The following is a 26,339-nucleotide window of genomic DNA, read 5'->3' as shown; positions in this document are numbered from 1 at the left end:
ATATGCACTGTGCTGTTTGTGGAGTTTTGTGCTGTTCTTCCATGTTTCTTGTTTGTGATTTTATGTTCTATGTCTTTGGCGTTTACCCAGTGCCATTAAACCGGGTTTATGTTTAAACTGTTTGCAACTGAGCTTGTTTCTGTAGCTTTTCGCATAAATATTAAGATAATGATCGAGAAATATCCCATGAACTTGGTTTGATTTAAACATTCAATTTAAATATATCTGACTTGAACAAAATGATATTGAAAAAGGTAGTAGCTATACTACTTTGTTATGCAATGATATTAACAGTTTCTTATATCATTTTTATTTCGATATAGAAATGCCCCATTTGGCCTCATTTTGCGGTTCAATTCAGGAGAATGTTTCAGGCTATTGTAACGACTAGGCTTGAAGGGACAAATAACATAAACCAAATACAGCAGCTGCTCTTGTGCATTGTATTTTTAAAATTTAAACCTTGTAAAGGATTACCTCTTAGTGATTCAAAACAAATCTGTTCCATTTTTAAAGGATATAGAAGTTTTTTGCATTTATTATTCATTTATAAATCCAAATTCAATTGAAAATAGTATTTTATAACTTTCTATAATTAATATTTAACATAATGCTTCTTTTTATATCAGGGCTTTATGAAACACTTCCAATTTATTATATCAAGATTGAAGATTATCGAAATAAACTTCTTAACTGTGATCGTTGTTGGATGATTTTATATAGGCTTATGACAGACTGATTGATGAAGTGCCAGTTCTCCAAAAGCAATCGAGTAAAGAAAAATACTGATAAACATTTTATGAAAGGTTTAAATGACACACAATGAAGCATACAATTCAGCGAGTAGATATAAATCAAAAAGATACACTCACAGTAACAATAACAAAAAAATCTTAATTTAATAAAAAAATTAAAAAATATATATGTATCAAGAACATAGGTAGAAAATAACCCTTTAAGTATGAATTATAAAGAGCGACCATGACTTAATTAGCATTTGCTTTAAACAGTATCTTAAACTATGTATTTAAATGCTCCTCTCGAGTACAATAAAACAGACTTCGTCATTACGTGTAATTAAACTGTAGGACATAGCATATTAAGTCACTTAAGTAAAAAAATAATATCAATGAAAATTCAAGAAGCAATATACATGAGGCGAATGTTTTCTCAAAAGTAAGTAACGGAACGCCGTTCAAGCACAAACAGCTCGGTACACGCCTGAATAAATGAATTTCCATTTATCCATTTGCTGTAGTATAGAACACAATCTTGTAATTATATCAGTGATACATGTCTGAAGATATCAAATTTTGCAAAGATCGTTGTTCTTCCAGTTTCGGATATTCGTCGTAGACTGCTTTCATGATATGAGCAGTGTCTTATTCTGCAAGTTGAATATGGCAATGTTTCATAAAAATATATGGACAAGAATACCTCGGCATGTGTAAAGTATGCAGTCAATTGTGGTAAAATGGAATTTTGAAAAGCACAACGATTAAAGAAACATTTAAAGATCAGGTATCAGACCTATGTTTGATACTTTGAATTGATGAACGGAAAAACAACCTTTAACGGTACAGATATCTTTGACTAATAGTGCATCAGTCTGACGTTCTAACTACTACTCTACTGAGATATCTAATGTTTCAAAGTAAGATGTAAGCTTAAGATTAGCAATATTATCAATTTCATTACGTTCATTTAATTTGGGTATTTATTTTTCTCATTATATACAATACGCCGTTGATAAGTATCTAGTTGCATTAAGTTCGAATTAAATAAAAATCTGGCTTAACCCTTCCAAACAATGAAAACAACAGTTGTTTGTAGAGCGAAAGTATAAAGTCTATTTCACATTTAAATCTGATCAATATAATATGTTGAGCACAGAAAGGCATAAACTAAATTTAAGTACATATTAAGGACCTGGTTTAGATCGCACTGAACATAGAGTTAACCACAAAGAGAACAATAATAGTTTTAAAAGGGAGATACCTCAAACATATTGCGAATCAACCCTTACCTTCTTCTAGTTTACTCTTATCTCCCTTTCCAAATACTTTATGGTGATATTTACTTCCTTTTCAAAAGTAAAACATCCTTTAACGTGTGATATGTAAGTCTGTATTTTTCATTACGTTAATATTTATTATAGGTCTCAGATTTATTCTTGTAAACGAACGGTTTAAGTAATTTTTGCCCGTAATATAATATTTAACCTGTTCATTGTTATGTTCAATTATAAAGTATTGTTCCGGATTTTTCTCAAAATGAAATGATGTAATACACGAAAATCGAACATTCAGTAGAAAGCGATATCGATAAGAACTTTGTTTAAATAAATGATAAGGAGTTCAGTGTTTTCTTTATTTGTTAATTGTACATTGTTATCCTTAAAAAGACAGGTGACCAGAAAGGGAATTTATCAATGCAGACATGTAACACATCAAAGCAAAACTAAGACGGAAATATCACTGACGTGTAAATATTAAAAGAGAAGCAACTTGAATGGTATGTTTAAAGTATGGTTTCATTAATATGTATATTCACGATCAGTTTGTTTAGATACGAAATACACGCCATTGAAAAACATTGATTAAATGTATATATATAAATAATCTAACCACAACAATACAAAATACTCAGATAAAGTTGTTTTCTAAACAGCATTTCCCTTGCCAACATAATTCTAATCATCATTTTATGATGTTCATTGCGATGGAAATTAGAACACTTTAAACTCGATAGACAGGCAAAATAGCTACAAATTTAAACGATTCTTAACGATGTGTTGATGTTTTTTAAGTTTACTTCTAAATAATCGCAATTAAAACAGGATGTTACCACAAAAAAACAACTGCAACATGGTATCAAATAATTTGTCTCATTGTAATGTTTCAATATGTCCATTTTGATTATATATAGTTAGGGTTACATTTATTCGTTCCCTGGTTAATCGCTGCATTATCTACTTGCCACAAATCAACTATAAGTTGTGTGTACTTCGCTTGATATATCGTAAGAAATGAGGACGTCACTTCATATTTCTTTCTGAAATTGTCTCATACGGTAACACATCTTTGTTCCAAAAATCGATTATGTTTAGCTATGTCTGCAATCAATCTTCTCTCAAATACTTGTGAATCGGTAAATGAAATCGTTAAAGGATACGTTATCTGTATTTCTTAAGCAGTTTGTTTTAATTATTTTCATCTTTTTATATTTCGTTGCCTTGAACTGAAATTTGAAGTTGCTCATCACGCCTCGTTGGTATTTCGAACCTAAAGTAAATTTAATGGTTACATGTAAAAAGTCATTAGATGTGAAAGTAATCCATATTTAAGATTTCCACTGTAATTCATTTTTCATTTTCTTACTTTCTTTTTACAACGTTTAACTTCACTTTAATTTGAGAAATCATACAAGTGCAAGAAAGTGACGTAGCCCTTGCTGCGAGTTCCCGTTTAATGCAGCAGCATCAAAGGCCATTATGTCAAGTCGTCTGGCGGCCAAGTCACCACGCGTAAAAGAGTCTCAGACGGCTACCCTGCCATTGTACACAGAACCATTCGCAACGGTCTGTACAAGTCGAGGACCTTCTAATGAGTTCTCTGGATATAAGGCCCTGATCAAGGGTCCTGCGCCGGGACCATGATGTCCCGATAAATAGGCTAAGTGTGATACAATAGCACGTAATCAGTTGCTAGATTTTCAGTCACTTCCAACTGTTTCTGCCTCTCTTGGTGACACTGTACAAGCAGCTTAGCTCCTGCCAAAGCAAACATAGTCGTCCGGTAGTTTGTTTAATTATCGACCTTACTTGACCCCTTGCCCGATAAAACACTACAAAACAGCATATCGCTTTCTTCGCAGGGTGTTCTTATCCTTAAACCTTTGTTCTAAGGCAAATCCAGCATTATTTAATCGAGGCCAGGACCGACGCTCTTGTCAAGTTATCGATCTTTTTTTTACCTCTGACACATGATGGAAAAAATCAACGCCCAGATTGATTTAAATTATATCTACATCATAAAAACATTATTTGAGCTCGGCAAAACTTTGGTGGATAAACTATGATAAGCAATTAGGATACCGAATAGCTAAAGATTTAGTGAAATTCTGGTCAGAAATTGATCACGAACTGTTGTTGCTAAAGTACTATAACACAGTCCGACAAACTTCAAACCTTCGCCTTTAACATCTCCTATATTCGTTTTAAAAGTATCCGTTAATAAACGGCAGAGGTGTCTAAGCACTATCCCTGAGTCGCTATCGCTGTAGATAAGAAACGACAATAAATTATCTATAAACAATCGTCTATCACAAATTCCGACAAACTTCAAACCTTCGCCTTTAACATCTCCTATATTCGTTTTAAAAGTATCCGTTGATAAACGGCAGAGGTGTCTAAGCATTGTCCCTGAGTCATTATCGCTGTAGATAAGAATCAACAACAAATTATCTATAAACAATCGTTCTTTAGGTGTGTGAGGACATTTCTAGCTTTCCTTTTTGTGTTGTATCCGTCGAGGTGTCGTTTTCCCAATTTGGCAGTCATCAAAGCTACACATTGCTAAGGTTGACATTGTGATATATTTGATGTTAACGTTGCATTCGTTTTGTAGCTTTGCATAGGTATCTTTTTTTGCATTTGTACACTGTGTATATTTATTTTCTGAAACAGAGGTTGTTCAGGCATAGAACTGACTCGTATGCTGCGTAAGAAAGAAACAAGTTAAACAGTTTAGTAGAAACAATTCTATAAACATGTATTGTAAACTGATTAAGTAACATTCAGTTAACATTTCAAGACTACACTGGAACAAGCATTTTGTACAGCAAAGAACATTACAATTACTTAACATCATACATTTCTTCTCAAAAAAAGTGGAAAAAATGACGTCGTTGATAATTTCACCTGTCTGTTTGCGCATATATTTTATGACAACATTAACAACAATAAAATGTACAAATAAATAAATTAATCATTACTTCTACCGGCAGCAATAATGTTAACTTTTACTTTAGATATGATTACTATAATTGCACTTCTCCTCAGTGATTTACTTGAGATAAATTATATTTCTTCATCATATCGACAACGGGATCAAAATGCAATGAAAACAAGAAATGTAAATCCGTCGACCCAAAAATATATTTTATCTTTTTCCATTGAACAACAACCAAAATGCAAAATATAAAATTTATCCACAATGTACCTATAATATGAAACCAGCAACTAATTGGGACGTACTGTAGAACATTATAATTTATATTTAAATGTCATAGTTTGTTAAATTGTGCTCAATAATTAACTCAGTAGCAATACACGAAACACAGTCCAAGTACAAACTCATCGTTAGACTGCTGATAAAATTTAAATTTTTACCATGTATGATCTATCTTTTTACAGTATTTGACACAAAAGTGCATCAAACAATTAACACTAAAGGTATGCTTGAGGTGATCAAGATTTAGTTTCGGATAACCATTGCGGACTGCATTCATCAAATTTGCAATGACTTGATCGGCAAGTTTGAATATGGCAGTGTTTGTTAGGAAAGGATAAACAAGAAACTGTTGTTGTAATGAATGTTCCGATTCAAAATATTTCGTCATGAGTAGAATATGCAGTTAAGTGTGATAGAAACAACTTTTAAAAGAAATATCATAACACAGGTATTGAACCGCTATCCTTTTGTCCAGGACTATAAACATATGCACAAACAGTATCATTTATTGATAAGAGCGTAATCTGTTCCTTTCGAATATTAAGCCTATGTTTGAAACTCTATGAAAGGTTAACTATTGAAGAACAGAAATCATGCCTTTAAAGGAACTGATATATTTGACTAATGAATTGTCACTCAAACCACCAATCAAACCACTACTCTGCTGGGCCTTAAATAAAATGATTTGTAAAAATATATATATATATATATATATATATATATATATATATTTTATTTGGATATCTATATTTATTCTATAAATTACATCGCTTATATATAAGTCCAGGTGCGTAAAAGTTCGAATGGAATAACAGAAGTTACTTAATAATTCCAAGCGATACTAAACAACGATTGTTTCAACAGCGAAGTATAAAGTCGTTTCCGCATTCAAAACAAAACAAAATTAGCTTTAAAGCGACAGGAATAATACAACTGAGTGTGAGATTTATTTTACGAGTCCCGGTTTATGATAGGACTGAACTTGTAATTACCACAAAGAAGACAATACTATTATTCGAAGGGAGATAACTTAAAGGCATAGCTTGTCATCCTTAAACTACTTCTATATTACACTTATCTCTCTTTTAAAATACTTTGTGGTTACTTCCTATTACATAAAAGTCGTCAACATAGATCTTGAATAAATGGAAAAAGCTAAGACTAGTTTGTTTAAATTCTCTATCTCAGATTACATTGAAAACAACCGTGTTAAGAGTTTAAAGTTTAAATATATCAGGTCCTTAACCTGATTTATCTTGTGTTCATGTACTTTTCAAACATGAGATAATTTAATGAACACATAATTTAAGTAGAAATTGATAGAAATAACTTTATTTTTGTATATTTGTTAATGGGATGTTTAGTGTTATTGATATGATTTAGTATTAAGTTTAATCAAATGACAAACAGTATAGTTTTTTATATTTGTTAAAGGCTGTTATTGTATTGTTTCACATGTGATTAATAACTGAATGAGACCAATGCTTACATGTAATATTTTGTATTAGTTTCACTTTGATGTCACTCGTACATCAAAGTGAAACTAATACAAAATATTACTGAACAAGAAAAGCGATTGAAACTCATTTATTTGTTTTTAGTAAAAATCAAATCAAATAAAAAATTAACTGGTTTGTTAAAAAGCATAATCAAACACCATTGAAAATGTATTTTGTGAGCAGGTCCATTGCCATTTAAAAGTAAACAAGAGATGTTAGTGAAACATTTATGCCCCCTTGGGAGCCAAATTGTTAGTAGGATTTGGACACTTAAATAAAATATGGACAATCAGAAAACCTTTTTTCAGCTTACAGTCACACTGACCTTGACCTTTGACCCACTGACCTCAAAATCAATAGGGTTCATCTGCTGGTCATGACCAATAAGCCTACCTAGTATGAGGTCCCTGGGTCAAAGCGTTCTCAAGTTATTGATCGGAAACCGTTTTTCATGTTAAGGTCACACTGACCTTGACCTTTGACCCACTGACCTCAAAATCAATAGGGTTCATCTGCTGGTGATGACCAATACACCTACCAAGTATGAGGTTCCTGGGTCAAAGCGTTCTCAAGTTATTGATCGGAAACCGTTTTTCATGTAAAGGTCACACTGACCTTGACCTTTGACCCACTGACCTCAAAATCAATAGGGTTCATCTGCTGGTGATGACCAATACACATACCAAGTATGAGGTCCCTCGGTCAAAGCGTTCTCAAGTTATTGATCGGAAACCATTTGGTATTCCGACCGACCGACAGACAGACAGACCGACCGACATGTGCAAAACAATATACCCCACTTTTTTCAAAAGGGGGCATAAAAATCAACGGTCCATTTAACGGGACTATCATACAATTTAGGATCCGGATCCGTAAAACCGATTGGGTTCGTTTAAGGTTTGAAAAAGGTTGCAAATATAAGATATGTGAACAAGAACTGTGAATACAATCAAAAGCAGAATATACTGTTACTTAAGTTGATAAGAGCAATTTTGTAAGTCTATTACTAAATATGGTCTTAACGTTAATTCAGAAAAACACTATCTTATTTTTTTTTAAAGAATGTGGCAAGGGTTTAATGCATCTATATATGTATTTCGGTCAGGCACAGCTACTTCAGTAATTCACCTAAGAGATTGGACACTCTAAATATTCGGACCGACACCCATAATTATTTTCTAAAATAATTTATTTTGCGTACCTAAAGGACATCAATCATAACTTTCACAGTTACCAAGTTTCACAGACGAAGATTATTGATTTTTATCTTTACATTGCCTGGCTAGATTACCTAACCGTATACACCACTGTGACAAGTTAATTAGTTACTACCCATTCTAAACGATTTATTGCCTGTTGAAAAGGAAGTGTGATATATTTATTGGAGGATTAAAGAAACAACAAGGGCAATCAAGGGATTAAGAAAACAAAAACATGACATGTTTGTGAAACGATCTGCCAATAAACTTTCAAACTTGTACCACACTTATAGACTGTATGAAGCAATAATCGTACAATTATACATTAATCCTGCATAGCAATGTCCATGCTCTCCACGAGATCCTCGTGGGTATAACTGTAAGTTATGTGACGTCACACAGTGTGACGCTTTTATCTGAAGCCGATAGAATGTGTTTATTCTGTTCAATGCATGTATAAAATGGTGTTTTAATTAACTGGATGAAGAATTTACACTTATAGGCGTAATAAATAAGTTTATGACCATTGATTACTACGGATAAATTAATAAGTGGTAAAATGAAAACATGAAGAAAAAGGCAGGTTAAACAAACATGTAAATAAAATGTAAAAATGGTATTTTTCTATGTATTCAGACAGCGTAAAAATAATTAATTTCAGGTGTCCGAACTCTTAGGTGAATTACGGTAAATAAGAAATCGAACAGCAGATAGGTTGTGGTTAATGCATTGATGATGGAAGTTTGTTTCTGCTAAAGACAGTTATGTTAAAGATTCATTTGACTTGTTGTTTCAAAGATTTTTAACTTTTTAATTTGTTTTAATGACGATGTATTGTTATGCGATTATCATAAATGAAAATTAAACCATTGTTTGGAAATGCATGTTATCTTTTATTCAAAGTAGTATATTCGTGGCAAACCTTTCTAGCATTTCAGATGTTTTTAATTTTAGCTATGTATAATACTTTGGTACAAAAGTAAAAGCGAGCACTGTAAGATCTCGTTGCATGGTCGAAGAAAATGTAAGTTAATGTTATTTCGTCATGTTTATAAAGTTATGTTTATATAAAGTAAATTAGTGGCATGTGCTTATCAAGTGATGGTGTGCTACAATTGTGCTCTGCTGTGGTTGTATACCATATCAGTTGTGTATTGAAGTGTCTTAGTGCCCAATTTGCATTCTGCAATTGGATGTGAGGCAAAATTGGGATCTGAAGTGGTGTTATGTCACCGATGTATAATGTATAAGTGTTTTGCCACATTTATGCGCTGCAGTGATGCTAAGCCACTTTTGTGCTCTGCAGTGGTGGTAAGCCACATTTTTGCGCTACAGTGATGTTATATCACACTTGTGCTCTGCAGTGGTGTTATGCCATATTTATGCGCTGTAGCGATGTTATGCCATATTTGTGCCCTTCAGTAGTGTCATGCAACATTTGTGCTTTTCAGTGGTGATATACAGTGTGCTTTTGCTATGATATTACGCCGCATTTGTACTTTGCAATGTTGTTTTGCCCCAGTTGTGCTCTGCAAGTGGTACATAACAACTATTGAATCTGCGAACCGTGAATTAAAATTGACTAACGTGTGAACTTTCAATATCGAAGAGGTGCACTAGATGTTTATGACGAGTTTCTTTGTAAGATGATTCGCCTGTGATGTCTGGACGCTGATACACTTGGACGGCGGAGGACTTGTAAGGTTTTGTATCAACTAGTATGTAAAATCTTACAGTAAGTAGTGTTTAAAATATCTACGTATACCAATAACTTTAGATATAAATTAATATATCCATTTTCTTTCTTATCTCGAAAATTAAATCTAATAAGGAGCCTTACACCTGGTATTGTCTTGCTGTTTTATGCTGGTCTCATGAACAATTTCGATAAGTTAGTAAATGTTCAAATTTGTCTGCCCCACACAAGAGCCTCTGAACTGTGGACAGTTTTTAGCAAAAAAGCACCGAACATGTTGATGTCATGAATTTATCCAAGGCGTTTTTAATGATCCGGAGTATGGAGACATCAAAGATGCTTTTTGCATAAATATATGCAATTGAGAAACTTTTTCAATACACTAATGCTTGCGCATCTGCTGTGGAAAAAAACAGGAAGCTTGTTACATGTGAGCGATTGAGGTATCTAAGCTAAGGCGATAAAGTCCAGATAAAGTGGCTTATAATAAGAGAAATTCACTTTTAGATTGTATAGAAAAAAATAAAGGTATTGATGAAATACTACTTAACTCTTAGAGACCGAACAATGAAGGACAAATATGTATTATACAAGACATAAATGCACATCTTGGAGAGAAAGATGTTGATTTATGTGGCGAAGGCGTTATACGGTACATTTGGTTTTATTTAAGACAATCTCAACCTCACAGAATTCGTTTTTTGCAGACACTTGGTTGTGATTCCATCTCCCAACCATATACCAAGTAAATAATGTTTTTTGTTTTTCCTCATAGTTAAACGATCGGCAGAGGAGTTTAATGAAAGTTAAAATGCATGTTTTATACTTTATACAAATAAGTCTATATTCAGATGATACTGATTTTTTTTAAAAAGAAACCCAACTGAACTCAACCAAAGTTGTAAACCTTTTTCTGTATATGAAATTCAAAGGCTAAACAGAAGTAAAACTGACGCTCGTATAAAGCAGGCGACAAAAGATCAGTGCAACGAAAAGCTAACTAATTGTTAAGGTATTTAATAACGATTAGTGCTTACCTTTCATTTTAAGACAATCAGGTCTGCTAGATTTTTTAAATGTTTCGTTTCTTTTTTGTGAAGAATCGTTTCTTATTTGTGAAGACTACTCTTCATGATCAAGTAAACTGCTGTCACTGCGCATGCGCATATATCCACGCCTACTATTTGCATATGTAAAGGCGCAATTTCAGTGTCAGCGATGATTTAAATGATGTCAGCGTGTCTTGCATTGAATGACAGGTCTTTTTGACAGACGCACGAATTCATTTTAAAGCTGATGCAATTTTGGGGGGTCTAACACTTAGTCGGTTAGAATTTAATAATTAATTTCTTAGTGAATAAGAAACCACGGTCGCTTTGCTGCGCTCCGCTTCCTGAGGTTACTTTTTCACAAAGAAATTACTTAATAAACTCTAACCTATAAAATCAATATTTGGGAGTATCCCAAAGCTAAATATCCTTTACATAAAGTTGCTTTCACCAAATTTGCCCTATATTATCACAATTTTGAATATTAAGCAGTAATTTTGATCCATCAGAGAGTGTCGCATTGAGATCGTCCCGGAAGGGGCCAATGCGGCAAGACGTCAGAGACGTCGGCATAAACCAAGGTAAGAGTTCTCTTTTCTTTGTAAGGGACGGCCTCCCTGGACTAGAGCTAGGGATGTTGTGCGCGTTAAGCAGCGAAAACATTGGTGAGTCATGTAGTCTATGGAGCTGAAAGAGCATGTATTGATTACCACTGTGTAGATAACTGTATCAAATCTGGTTTATCTATCACTCATCTATTTAATATGTTCCTTAAATGGTCTTACTGTGTCCGTTCAAGTGTTAAGCTATGTAATAGAAATATTCATGTTTGGTCTTCTAAGCAATTAAGTTGACAGGTCGCCGACAAAATTGTTTCGAATATCAAAAGCAAACGCTTACTTTCTGCGAAATGCCTAACAAAGCAATGTTTAAGCTAATACATAGGCGTCAGCCTTTAGATTGCTGACTGATTGACTTAATGGAACAATTGCTATGGTTTTTTTCAGAAGCTATTTAAATAATTAAATGTAAATCCAACCGCCGATCCTATTTGCGATGAAAGGAGCTCACACATTTATAAAAGTAAGATGTTTATAATACTATGTGTGGCTTTGTGTCATTATCGACGTCATCCTCGTGCATCTGTTTTAACCTTGGCAATAACTCAAAAACGGTTTTAAGAAATTAAACGAAATTTGGTATACATCTTGCCATAAGCAATACACATAGGTTAAGCAAAGGTCATAATACTGACTTAAATATTTGTGTCAGAATATACCCCGTGTTTGACTGAAATCATACAAAAAGACAAGCATTTGCGTTCAATTCATGGCACGCTTGTTTATACAGACGCCCACACCAGGACCAAACAACAAACAGTCCAGATCATCCTCTACAGGGGGTGGGGTTAATTTCCTGCCCACATCAACGAGGACAGGACCTGGTCAGAGACCCAGTTCCGCACAGCCAGCACATTTTGTCCAGTAGCATGTCCCCAGAAAAAACTAAAACGTGCCCTTGGACGTCATTTTTATTAAAATACATCTGGCCCAAAAGTAGAAAAAAAACAAACGTTTTTACACAACCAAACCTTTAAACTATTGGCCATAATATTGTTTGTTTGTGGCTGCAAAATTTCAAAAGCTGGTAGAACAATTTCATAAAACGTATGGACATCGTACAGGAATGTGACCTAGGCATATAAGGTTTGTAAATTATTTCAGCTTGATGGCCAGGGTCATTCAAGCATAGATTCTTAAAAGAACTGTTCCTGGACTTGATCGACCCCAGCTCTCTAATACTAATACGTCAAAATCTTTCGAAGTTAACAATTAATATTTGAGTAAATATTGACATCTAATTTCAAAAACACGTAAAATGTTTGCTAGTATAAATGCTTATTACACACTTCATTTTTTTTAAAGCTAATGCCGTTCAAAACCAATTAGTATCTTATTTGTTTTACTTTTTTCAGACATCTATCTAATGCAATACTTTATGTTTCCAGAAAAGAACTTTTCTAAACCGGGTCGAATCATTCTTTCAGTGAATGAAGGGCAGAAGTGTTCCAGCACCATCCCTGAGTCTCTATCGCTGTAGATAAGAAACGACAAAAATTTCATCTTGAAACAACCTTTTTTGAGCTGTGTGAGGACACTTTTAGCTTTCCTTTTGGTGTTATGTCTATCGAGCAATCGTTTTCCCAATTTGGCGGCCATAAAAGCTACAGATAACGTAGCAATTGCTATTTTTGATATTATGATATATTTGATGTATATGTTGCAGTCGTTTTGTAGCTTTGAATAAGTATCTTTGTTTATTGGCACGTATACACCGTCTAACTGACAATTTAAGCGCTGATGAACAAAACATTCTGATGTTAGCAACCAGTGGACAAAATTGCGACTGTTACATTTATATTGTAACGGATTGGACTCAATGCGCAACTGTAGTGACCCATAACTTTTGTCGTTGATTCTCTCAAACCAACGAATTTTCTTATCGGTTAATACGTAAATGTCATTCTTTACTAGGTCAATAACTCTGCAGGGAATTACAACTGTTTGATAGAACTGCTGCAAATAATTATAACTTAAGTAAATTTTGCGAAGATGTGTGTTATACTTAAACAATGCCTTTGGAATGTATGACAACTAATTGTAAGAAATATCCAACACTTGAAGATTGCGCAAATATTTAAACATTTCAGTAAACTGATCCGGATTAGTGTCAAGCATAATATGTAGATTGTTGTGCGCAAATAAAAGAGTAGAAAGCATATAATTTAATAAATGTGGACTATCGAAATAGTCAAGGTCATTGTATCTAAGATCCAAATGTTCAAGTACGAATGTTATATTAGTTTCGATCTCAAAATAAATCTTTCTTAATTTATTATCCTGAATAGTTAATTTTTTCAGGCAAACTGTAAATTTTGAGGAAGGGATAGTTAACCTACAATTAAAAATATCTGTTGTGTTTTGATTGCTGTTGTTTATATCATTTGCAATTAATGTTTTCAAATGCTGTAAACGTTTCATTATTATCATGAATACATATCCATCTATTTTGCAGCGTTGTTTGTTTTCTGTAACCTCATGTTTCTCTTCTTGTGGTAAGAAGCTTGCAAATGGAATACGACCTGATGAAATATCAAGCGTGTGCAGTGATCCGTAAACCCTTCCGTCTTTCACGTTTCCATAATTAAGCGCATGAACTTGCACATTTCTCAATGACAAATTTTCGATATGATTAAATATAACGTTTTCAGGATCAACGTCAAGTACATTTAAAATATTGTCATTTGCTTCTAGGTGGGTTAAATTGCGTCTTCCAAGAGCGGTTAAAACAATCGAATTGAGATTTATCGGAATGTGGCCGACGATAAACCGTCTTCGCATTTTAGATTTGCCATTTTTACCAGAGTTATCCCTGATGGAAGATATACGAGTATCCTCCCGCTGCACTCCATTGTATTTCCAAAACACACACATTCCTGAACAACACAATTTCTGATAAAATGTGTTTCACTGTTTAGTCTGACATGTTTCAAGCCATCAGAGTAGCCCGTCATGATCAGTATAAGCCAAAGGCAAGACGATATCATACGCAAATACGCCATGTTTTTGTGCATGATTAACTAAATACACTTCTGACTGTTGGGTCTTAAATATCAACCTATCATATTAATTCCTGCTTACAAACAAATATTTCAAAAATAATGTATTGTTTGATGTGAAACTGCCCTTTAGTTCCTGGTTTTAAAATGATAACTCATTGGTAGTGCTTACATGTACAGTTTATAAACACATACAGGCAGAGTTCGCATTTACAAGTATATGTGAATGTAAACGGAAGCTAGGGTATGAACAAAATGTTACAAATTACATTCCTTACATTAACCTGCCATTTCGATCAGAGATCATAGTTGTGCATATTGAACAAATATGTGTCTACATGAGTAAGAAAAGAGCATAGAAGTGATATATCTCACTTAGCGTAAGGGTTAGCATTAAGCCATAACATTCAAAATTAAATCCTACACGTTTACAAGGTGTTAACTTATATTATTTTGAACTGCATCCATGATGTCTATCAAGATTTGTGTTTTTCTAGATGATTCAAAATAGTGAAGGTGGTATATCAGTTATTCAAGATGGCCACCGTTATGGACGGAAAAAAACCCTTTGATTGTAAGGCATAGTGCTGTGAAAGAAAGGCTTAACAGTCGCGTCTATCTTTGAGCTTCGGATCTTTGTTTTTTCTTGTTTTCTTTATATTTTGCTTTGATGTTCAAATTATCACCCTTTTCATCTTGCCACGAAATATCTTCAAGCTTAAGGAGAGAAACTGTCATTGCAATTCAGATCTGTTATTTCTACATAAGTTATACCACTTGGAATATACATAGGAATTCCATCTTTGCACTCCATATAATGTGCGAAGCATATTCATCCATTCACGTCGCAGTTATTTCCATTGTTAACATCATATTCAGCCTCCAGAAAACATTTGGAGAATAGGGTAACACACAGCAGCAACACAATACTCTTCGTAATCAGTTGCGTACCCATCATTTGGTCTTCGTACGTATTTAAAAACTTAAATCAGAACAGTTAGATAATATACAAGCAGTGTAAATGTATCCCATCTATGAGATTGAAAGCGGTTGTTATAATTAGACGTTACAGTTAATGTTTCAGTACTATGACTTGTACTTAGGGCCCAGGGAAAATTGAATAATTGGTAGACAAATGTGTAGTTGGTACTGTTTGAAAGCATATGATTAAATAAAGTTCAAATAGATATAAATTGTCCAGACTATATTTTTTTAATGTATCTAACTTATTTTATTGGCACATTCATCAATTTTGGGGCAAAATTAATTCAATAAGTCACTATATTTTGAAAAGATATTTGAAAATATGAAATAAATACAATAGACCGGATATTTATGCCCGTTGTAAGCCTTCTAGACCGGACATTTAACGTCATCTAATCAGTGCGATCTTGTTCGTCAAGTATGGTGCAAAGAGATTTCAACTTACTGCGTTTCCCCCTAACACACAGAACATGTGTAGTACACTATTGTATAATGATGTCCAATCCCACGTTGGCACAGTAGTACCGTATACAATTATACCAATTTGATGAAAATAATATCGTCACATTGGATTCATTTCAATACGCCGTAAGGCCAATGTTACCAATTTCATTTTAATGATATTGCAAATATGAACAATAAAATTTAAAGTATGTTGACAATATACAATGCTTGTTGTGTTTCCAAATCATTCGCTTTGCGATTAAACATAGCGTCTTACAAGCGGTCGTTGATCTCCGGTACATTCAGTAAATTTATTGAGTCTCAGAGATTCGAATAATCGGAGGCTAACTATTTATGCATTTTAGATCGTTAAATAGTGAAATCTTATATTTTTCACTGTTTTTAAGATTTAGCCCGTTTTTAGTCCAAATCAAACGCCAGTGCGCTCATGGCTGGGACACAAGGACTTATTTCCGACATCACGTTACGTTCACATTTTGTTAAAACGACTTTGTTACTCCTCCGAACGACTTGCGTAGCTCGCTCTTTAAAAGTAATATAATATTCTATGTATATTTGAACGTTGTTTTACTTGTTATATTTATATTTAAGGGCATAATTGGATTCAGTTGAACTTCAGCGCTCCCTCCGTTTTTAAAATAAAATGAACATTAAAGAACTTCTGATACATGACAAGCGGTTTCTGAAATTAAAGAGAAACACATTGCACTTTAAAACAATTTTTAAAACAATGGCAAAAGTTTATCTAGGACCTTTCTACAAGAGACCATCTCAAATAAGCGTGTATTGTTGAATATTTTGCATATTTTCGATATTGATGTCTTTTTACAAACGTTATGGTCATCTGAGGTTAATATGTACCGATGTGTATATTATCAAGAATTCTACATTCATACTGAGTTGCCAACTGCTCTATATCAATTATTGTTTAATAGCCAAAGGGTCAAAACCTGACTATATCATCTATCTTAATGAGAAAATACCACCGCTTATTCGATGCTACTTTAGTATGAAAAAGTGCAATGATCTTATCTGACGATTTCTTAAACAAATCTTTGTTCAAACATATAAAGCTTTGCGGGATTTTACGTTCGAGTTTAATACGTATTTTGAATAACCATTCACTTCGTCACGGTTTTATTTGATATATTCGTTTAGTTCAATTTAGTGCATTGAGTGTATGTTTATATATTTTAGAGCTTTTAAAATCATTTGAAATGCTTTAAAACTATGCACTATTAGACAGAATCTATTTTCGAATGCTTAACAGGTACTTATAAAGTTTGACATTAATACAGTCGCGCGTGGACGATACGCATCATTGTTATTGTTTGTACATGTATATTTTTATAAGTCCAACGACAAAAACACTTAATCATCTTTAGTTGCACAACAACCATTATGCAATGCTCAAGTTAATCATTCACACTTCAACAACCCCTATCAGTTTTGTTCAAAACAGTATACATGTGTCCATATTCGTTTATATTTTAGTTTAAGTGTGATCTGGTCCTTACAAATGTTCACTTATGTTTAACATTCTTAGAAAGATTTTTTATTTATTGATGAAAGGATATGTTTAAATGACATTCTAACCACTACTGCACTGAGCAAATTAATGATTAATTGCATTTGATACGTTTAGCTTAACTGGAATATCAAGTTAAGTACGTTAATTTGAGATTTGGGTTTATACTTTGATATTTATTACGTTGCTGATAATAATATGGTTTAAGTTAAATAACATACAGTATTGAACAATTCAAAAGAAATTAAAACAATGAATGTTTGCAAAGCGAAAGTATAATGTCGCTTTCGCATTAGACTCAGAACAATATAACCTTTAAACAATAAACAAATGTAAACTATATGTAATTATATAACATGACCCGGGATAGAGATTAATTTAAACTTGTAGTAAGGACAACGATGACAATAATACTATTCGAAGGGAAAAAACTCAAAAGTATTGCTAATCAACCTACGTTACTCGTTTCTCCCTTTTGAAATGCTTCGTGTGGTTAATTAATTCCTCTTCCATGAAAAGTCGTGCAAATAGATATTCAAACAAACGAAAAGGTAAGACTATCTTTTCTAATTATATTAATTTCAATGTTGGTTCAATACTTCAGATATGTATTTTATTTTAAAATGGTTTCAGTGTTCTAATTGTATCATTTCCCGAGCAGTGTTTAACCTGGTCTCAATTTATATATTTAATTAACATTGTTGAATAATATTCTAAAAAGGAAATTATTTCATGAACACAATATCGAACGAAGAGTAAAAATCGATATTATTAATTGGAATGACATTTAATCTTTGTAAATAGTTTGTTTATTGGCATGATTCACAATGACATGTTATCAGAAACTGGTATCAATAATGTAACACATCAAAGCGAAAGTAAGATTTATTGCTTGTCTAAACCTCACTGAAATGTAGTACGGTTCTTCCATTTCCTTTTAAACCTCACTTAAAAGTTCGATTACCAATATCACTGATCAAATTTCTTAAACAAATATTTGATAAAAGGGGGTATATTGCAGTCACACACTGTGGTCAGTCGGTCGGTTGGTTTATCGGTTGGTTCATGACAATGACAAGGATAACAATAACAGACTGTCCGTCCCAATTTACCATTTCCTTGTCATTGTCAGCGTCGATATATCTATTGTTCCCGATATTCGTTTCCATTGCTATTATAAGGATAGAAAAAGGTTATGGATATTTACTAACTTTGCAAAAAGCATGACTCCAGCATCACACGTACTGATTCCAGGTAAAACCATTTAAATGATCATGATTTTACTATGCATAAAGAATGAATTCCTAAATGATATTATGAACTTTCGATTATTGTCCGACAGTAAATCGAAAGGCTTGGTCCGATTCGATTCGATTATCGATGGCAAATGGAGTCCGATTTTTTAACACTGCTTTATAATAACGAAACGAAAAAAACATAACAAGAAACACATACTTAATAATTGCACATCAATTGCAATATGATGCACACCGCATCAAGCAAATTATCTTAGCATTTTATCCATGTAAAAGCATAAACTATTTGTTAACCAGATTAATATTCAATATCCTGTAATATTGAAGATTTCATTAAAATATCTTAATTTCATAAAACTATCACAAAGAAATAAATTTGTGAAAAACAAACGATACCGAAAAAGTTTTGTAAAACAGAAAGCATCGAGCCGGGAACCCCGGTATTTGCAGGTAAGGCCGAACCCACCACATCATAGAGACAGATTATTGAGGTTTTATGAAATATATAAAAAAAACAAAAACAATTTGTAATTTTAAGAGAGTTTGTAAGTTGTTAAGCAAAAGTGTTTAAATTCACCGAATTTATGTAAGAATGTGACATCCCTTGTGAAAATGAACTCAACGACAATTTACAGGAAAGAAAAATAGATATTTACTCTACTTTACCGCATAATATAAAATACGTAGTTACCGGAAGTAACATTAGCGACATCGATTTTGGACAACCATTATCGATCGCCGCCGACATAGCATTGTCAGCGACGATTTATCGACTGTACTCATTAATCGTTTCATTACTAATATATATATATATATATATATATATATATATATATATATATATTGTAAATTTAACAAATTATTTACTTGTAAATGTAAAAAAAAACATATCTCCCTTTTGGAGTCAACCGCCAAAATCAATCCAACTGCTACCCCTGTTTATTGTAGAGACGTTCGCGCCAGTTTGCTTTTTATATGGGCACATTGCTTAACTGTGTGTTTAGCCACGTGCGATTTTATTTCGCGCCACATGGCGATTTTCTCGTGCATTTCATGGGTTTGGCTATTAAACCCACTGATGCGATAAATTATATTAACTATTTTAAAATAAATAGCGTATTATATTTGTATAGATTTACCTATTCTGTGCTATAAATTTGGATATTATTTTTTCAATAAAATTAAGAAATAAACAAAATATTGAAGATTTAGTAGTGTCACGCTTATAAGATTAGTCGAGTGCACATTTATGTAAAATGGACATAACTATTGACTTACTGAGGCCGTTGATCGCACATCTAAACGTGACTGAGACAGTATACTCTATTATAACATCAATATAAGTCATTATAGGCTGAACTATATTTATACTAATTATTTTCATGGCAAAGGGGCATAACTCTTAAGTAACATTGGTAGGTAATACGACTTAACTTCAGCGAGACAATTCACTCAAAAATACGGTCAGCGAGTTTCGTGTTGATGGAATTATTAACTATTTGTTGAAAAATACTGCAGCCTACTGGTATGTAATTTACAGATTACTCAAAATCGAATTTTTTTTTGTCATATTTGCAGATAACGTTTTGGTGAGACAAATACAGGAACATGTACCTTATAATCCAGCATTGGAATTAAACCTGCAATAACTGTGTATTACCACTTGTAAACTACATATGAGTAAACTCACAGTAAGCTGGTTGTTTTCTGCAGAATACATTCAAATTTCAAAAATCCATCATTTAAATACGCGTTAGACAGTTGTTCTGTAAACAAGACGAATTTGAATGTTTTAAAACACATTTATTAGTACACGGATGATATAGAAAACTGGTTACAGAATACAGTAATATAATATACAATACATAAAATGGATTTTCGTAAAAAAAGGAAATACCCCGACCCCTCACCTCTTCACCCAGAAATAATGAGACGCCTAATGTGACACTGGACTCGGGAAAATCGCAAATTTGATAACATGTGACGTCATGGCCACATTCATGCAATTATGAATGTTAAACTGTGTTTCATAAGGAGTTTTAATTTTTTCCTAAATGATCAGTGAAATTTGGTAAAAAGTTTGTATAATAGGATTGAGAATTGTTCATACACATTTAAAAATTAAAATGTATAAAAAAATATTCGGCCATTTTCATGTTTTGTCGAAAGAAAACTAGATTTATACATAACTTGTAAAAATAACAAGGCAATAACCTTTAACTGAAATTCTTAAGAAAGACTATTCGAAAGTGTAAAAACATTTTGACTGTCAATTTTGAAAAAAAAAGTTTTCGAATATAAGCATTTCAATTAGAGAATGGATGGTTACTTGGAAATTCCATTTAAAAATGTTTTATAATTATTTAAAAATTCCCTGCATTAACGTTCAATGTAAATGTATTTTATTAATGTCAGCTTTAACACATTTAAATTAGTTAACTGGTTTATAACTGGAAAGCGAAAATTATCCTTTTAATCTTAAACCTTGTGAAACACCTTATTTTAACCTTTAAACGAGGAAATAATATACTCTTGAATATATAATGTTACTAAAAGTATTTTAGATATGGCAATCATTTCATACAATTAAGTTGAATTTATTGAACATTAAAATCAACAACAAAAACACCTAAAATAATGCTTAGTTTAAATGTGTTAATAATACAAAGCTTACACTAATTCGTTAACCATTCATTGCGAAAAATACGCTTAACATTATTATATATATTTACATGTCATTTAACATTCATGATACAGATACCGCATTCCACTTTTGTTTCAAACAAATATTTTTGCATTTACTATTCAGTTGCACAAACATTATTGAATACATGGTATTTTCCACCAGAGACAGAATAATCACGACCGAGGAAGAAACACTGTCAGTTTGCATTTAATACCTTCAGGGAGTCCTTTTTGTACATCCCGACAACTATAGCACGTTTGTAAGGACAAAAGGACACAGAGTAGGGAGTGGTCAGTCCCAGTATTTTCGTCATCTTGCCGTCCCACTCCGTCAGCAGCATCACGTTGTGACTGGTCAGCCCACACACTAGCAGCTGACCCGTACCTACCGCCACCACGGACCAGGGTCGTTTGAGCTTCTTGTCACTGTACTCTCGTAGGACCTTCCCGTCTAGAGACAGCTGGAGGACGGTGTGTGCATCGCAGTCAGACACGTACAGGATCGGTGGTGTGGAAGCTGATACAGTCAGGTAGTATGGGGTTTGGAAAAGCTTTTTGCCATCATCTGTTTCGAATGTACTTATAATATGACCATCCAATGTCATCACTTCAACACGCGGATCTGATACGAACGAAACGTATAATCTATTGTTGTAATACGCAATACCACAACACCCAGATGACACTTTAATTTCTTTTCCACAAGACAACTGTATTCCCGTTGTCGACATAAGTTGAATCATGGAATTATTATTTAGAGTGACTGCGGCCTGGTCACCAGGGAGCACACACACGTCCAATGGATTGCCTGGCAGTTGGAGGCGGGAGGTGACGGTGCGGGTCGTGAGGTCCACCAGTTTGACACTGCAGTTATTGTAGTCACTCAGGAGGACGAGACCTGGAGAGAGCAGGGCTAAGGCGTTGATCCAGCAAGTGATCTTGTCCAGGGACGTTCTCACGTTGATGTCTTTCTCCTTCTTCCATGCCACAGTAGAAAGGTCAGGAACTGGAGCTAAAGCAAAATAAAGGACCAGATCATTTTTTCACTTTAGGCTCGTGACAACGGTACAAACCTTATGTAACAGTTTACAACTTTAATACTCACTATATTTCAGGTAAAGACCCGGTAATACACAGAAAATATTACATATCTTATGTTTGGAGTTAATGCTGAAAACATATTTGATTAAACAGTTGACTTTTGCAGAGTCTGACTTTAAACAATGAACTTTAAAAATAAGCCCAGTTATACACATTTTTAACTGAGATCGCTGTTTCTTAAATAATTTATGAAAACACTCTTTATCAGTGGGACATCAATACTTAATTTATTCTGTCGATAATTGAAAATTATAATATTCTCGTAATATTGCTACATATGTGTATGTTTTGTGATTTAGCCAGTTTTAAAAATAAGCATGCAAAACAAATATTTTGCTTTTTGACACAACTATTCAGATCTAAGATTTTTGAAGTTAAACTACGATCCTTAAATAAAACAAGGAAGATTGGATGTGGGTAAATAAAGAGCTTTGTTTTTAATTATTGCTTTAAGTCAGACGAACAAAAGGGTTGCTGAGTTGTACGTAGACGATCTAATATTCCAAAGGATGACCTAGTGATTGAAGGTACGGATGTACCATGTGATTAAGATAAATATGATCATTAAAAACGGTATTTCTACGTATATTTACTACGTTTAAATTTGAGAACCATATTTTAACATGTGAAGATGAATTTTAAAAAGCTTTCACAGTTAGTAACGAATGCCACCGAATTGCCATTCATTTCTACAGAGCATGCTACTTGTATGCTTTCATTCAGAAAGAACTACCGATAAACCATTTACGCATATACTGGCCTCATTGATGATGGTTGACGTCAAGTGTGGAAGAGTGTTGAAGTAGGAGGTGGGGACGTGTGGCGTTATGAACCGATCATATGTACAAAGTAATTTAAACATGTATCCGTGCATGACAAGATTACAGCCCTGACTTGACCAACTTTATCTCAGTGAATATTTGAAGCATTTTATAATGATCAATTTGAAAGTTTGACCTTGACATTTGAGTTAATGATGTGGGCCTTGAACGTGACACGTTGTCTTCATGTGCCAAAAACATGCGCTAATACCTTTTTGACTGTCATAGTACATAAGTTTACCCGAGCACATCAAGCTTTACTATATAATTATATATGGTATATGCAATATTTCATAAATACATAACCTGAAAGTGTGACATTGAACTTCGAGATAGATTCGTGGTTCTTATATACGGCGCATCACCTTTATGCACTGAACACAGGTACCAACTTATTTAAAATGCCTCCTGGCATGTTAGAGCAATAGCCGGACACAACCAATATATTGTGTATGTATATATGCATGGTTTGCTTATGGTACAGCTGTAAGTGTTACATTGGACTTTGAAGTAGGGATGTGGATCTTTCACGCGACATTTGGTATTTATGTACCGGCACATGCTCCGAGTAATTTTAAAATCCATCGCTGAATAACTTAGTTACTGACCGGACACGGAAAATTAGACGGACGGGCGGGCGGACGGTGCGATTTTAATATGCCCATCATCGGGGCAGAACAAGGTTCTGCATTTACGGGTATGAATATCTGAGAGTGTAACATCCCCTTCCCCTTGTGTATCAAATACTCCTTCCTCTTTGTCCCCATATTAAAACTGTTGATGCACTATATACGCTCTTCAGAATTTCGCAATGCTACGAAAGGTGACACTGAAAACAGCTCATGTAATTCATTTAAAACGCGTTATGCTTAATACGTTAAACAATGTAAAATGTTAATTTAAAATACCCTAGAGGATCCCAGTGTGTGCACATGTGCACCCAATTATGATTTCGTTATTCGGAAAAATTGCGTAATATGTTTCTGAACAACATAATGTCGCTTGAATTAAATACTTCATTGTTATGTCTGGTGTCCAATTAGGCTATATTAATACCAAAACAAGTTAATGAAACTCGTTTTGCCGAAAATTGTTATGTCGACGATCTGCTTATGTCGAACTATGTATCACTATGGATGTCAAAACGTCCTGCGACATTGAAAAATGGATACTTATATCAAAGTGTTAAAGTAATTTATTTAAAATATTATAAATCAGTAAGCAGTTCCAATTGAATTAATACCAAAAATATATGGGATCACAAAACATCAATATTTATTATAACAACCAATGATCTCTACTGGCAGACTTATTTATACATCGGATACCTTAATGATTTGACAACAACACAGAATTCGATAACCATGACTTAGCATTCACGAAATCTAAACATGACTTTCAGTCAATTATTTGAATCTTAAATGAAACGACAAAGGACTGGACCTGGCCTCCTCTAACAATGGTCAGTCGTTGATGTAAACTATCATTTTCAATATAAATAAAAAAGAATACATCTACGATGTGTTTAGATTCTAAGGCTTCTTTACCAAATTTGTTATTTTGTGTCTCCTTATTTAGAAATAGCTAGGTGGGTCAATTTAGTACATGAAGACGTCACTTAGGCCATTCTATCTGGAGCATATCTAAATGTTTAAGTAAAAAAATGTTTTAAGGTTAAAAATGATGTTTATATTTTTACGTACCCAGTCCCCTACGAAACTCTCCCACAACGTCCAGTGTTCCAAGGCCCATTATCGATCCCAGATAACGCTCCGTGTCAGCGTCTTTAGTGAACCGGCACTTCCGGGCAGTTATCAGGCCAGCCATCTTCCCCATTTCGTCTTTGATCTCCTGTAGCTCCTTCTGTGTTTTCCTCGCTGCAACGTACCGCTGGTTCACCGATACGTGAACGGAAGACAGTTCCGTCCTAATAATCTCAAGTCCCGATTTCTTTGACTCACAAGCAGTCTTTAGGTCAGTAAGCACCTTTTCATCCTCGGTCTTCACTTTCTTGAGGTTGTCAAGCAGTTCCTTCTCGCGCCGGTCCAGGTAGGTGTTTATTTCTTCCCGGAACTTTCTCAAGCTGTTGATCTCATAATTAGACTGGTTTTCGACCTCGTCCAAAAGCTCTTCGACATTACTTATGTATCCAGACAGAATATCGCCTTCTTGTTTAATCCAGGGTTCCAGCATTCTGAATTCGTTGCCGATGACAAAATCTTTAGCCACTTCAGCGATGTAATCGACTTTACAGCTGCGATGGTCAAGTACGACACAGTCACCACAGCCAAGGTCGCTGTGGGTCGGGCAGTAAAACTTGATTATCTCTTTCGGATGGTTTTTACAATATTCGGTGTCGCCGATAACGGAATGCTTAGTAGACGGGTAGAAGGACGGCATCTCGTCTTTGGGCAGCAGAATGTGGTTCCTGGAGATCTTCAATCGCTTATGGTACTCGATACAAGGAGCACAGATGTACTCCTCGCAGGTCTGACAGAAGCCGTGGGCCACAGCGCGTTTACCGCCCTCCCCACACGGCTGGCAGTAGATTGTGGCTTCAGCGAAACCCGTGTCAAGGTAAAGGTCACACGTCTTTCCGGGTACCTCCATCTATGGAAACGAAATCTACCTATCACATTTATACGGTATCTGGTTAATACACGTCAGATGAAAACTTTAACTGTTAGCTACGATTAATACAACAGACCTTATACAAACATATAATGTTTTGTCAATATATATATATATATATATATATATATATATATATATATATATATAGTTAAACCTGGTGCATGTAATACGTTGGTGGTATCAAACATTGCACAGCAAAGAAATACAAGTAATATCTTCTTTGATTTATGTGATTTTCAGAACCAACAAGGAAATTTAATCGTTTCTTTCACTGCGCATGTTTATAAATACCCTTAAGGCCACACCAAATGTTTCTTGAGTTCTACGGATTTTGAAGAAAAGAAAATGGGGCGAGCGAGCGAAAGAAAATATTTTTTTATTTGACAGATATAACAAAACGGCGAAAGTCGATTTTGATAAACCCGCTTTCTGGAGACGAGCGAAAAATTGTATAATTTTATATAATACAAACCTTCACATGTTTGATGCAAAATACATTTTACTCTGATGAATGCAGGTAATGTTAGCAAATTATCATTATTTATACAGATACATCATGAATTCAAATC

The 26,339-nt window shown here is 33.9% G+C and overlaps 1 protein-coding gene across 1 annotated transcript; it reads right to left on the bottom strand.

Moving 5' to 3' along the window:
* Positions 1–21,818: 21,818 nt before the first annotated feature.
* On the bottom strand, positions 21,819–25,746 carry LOC128215376 (tripartite motif-containing protein 45-like). The gene is made up of 3 exons (XM_052922063.1): positions 24,840–25,746; positions 22,009–22,226; positions 21,819–21,836 (listed from the first exon to the last, which is right to left on the bottom strand). The coding sequence occupies exons 1-3, from the start codon at positions 25,744–25,746 to the stop codon at positions 21,819–21,821; spliced, it is 1,143 nt and encodes a 380-aa protein (XP_052778023.1).
* Positions 25,747–26,339: the final 593 nt, after the last annotated feature.

Source organism: Mya arenaria, chromosome 13 (assembly GCF_026914265.1).
Source record: "Mya arenaria isolate MELC-2E11 chromosome 13, ASM2691426v1".
Taxonomy (NCBI): Eukaryota; Metazoa; Mollusca; class Bivalvia; order Myida; family Myidae; genus Mya; species Mya arenaria.
This window is presented reverse-complemented; position numbering and strand designations above follow the sequence as displayed.

Excerpts from the sequence above, each read along its gene's own strand:
- LOC128215376 (XM_052922063.1), bottom strand. The coding sequence starts at position 25,746 with ATGGAGGTACCCGGAAAGACGTGTGACCTTTACCTTGACACGGGTTTC. Across the intron at positions 22,227-24,839 it reads AGAGTTTCGTAGGGGACTGG|CTCCAGTTCCTGACCTTTCT; the intron begins GTACGTAAAAAT and ends ATTTTGCTTTAG.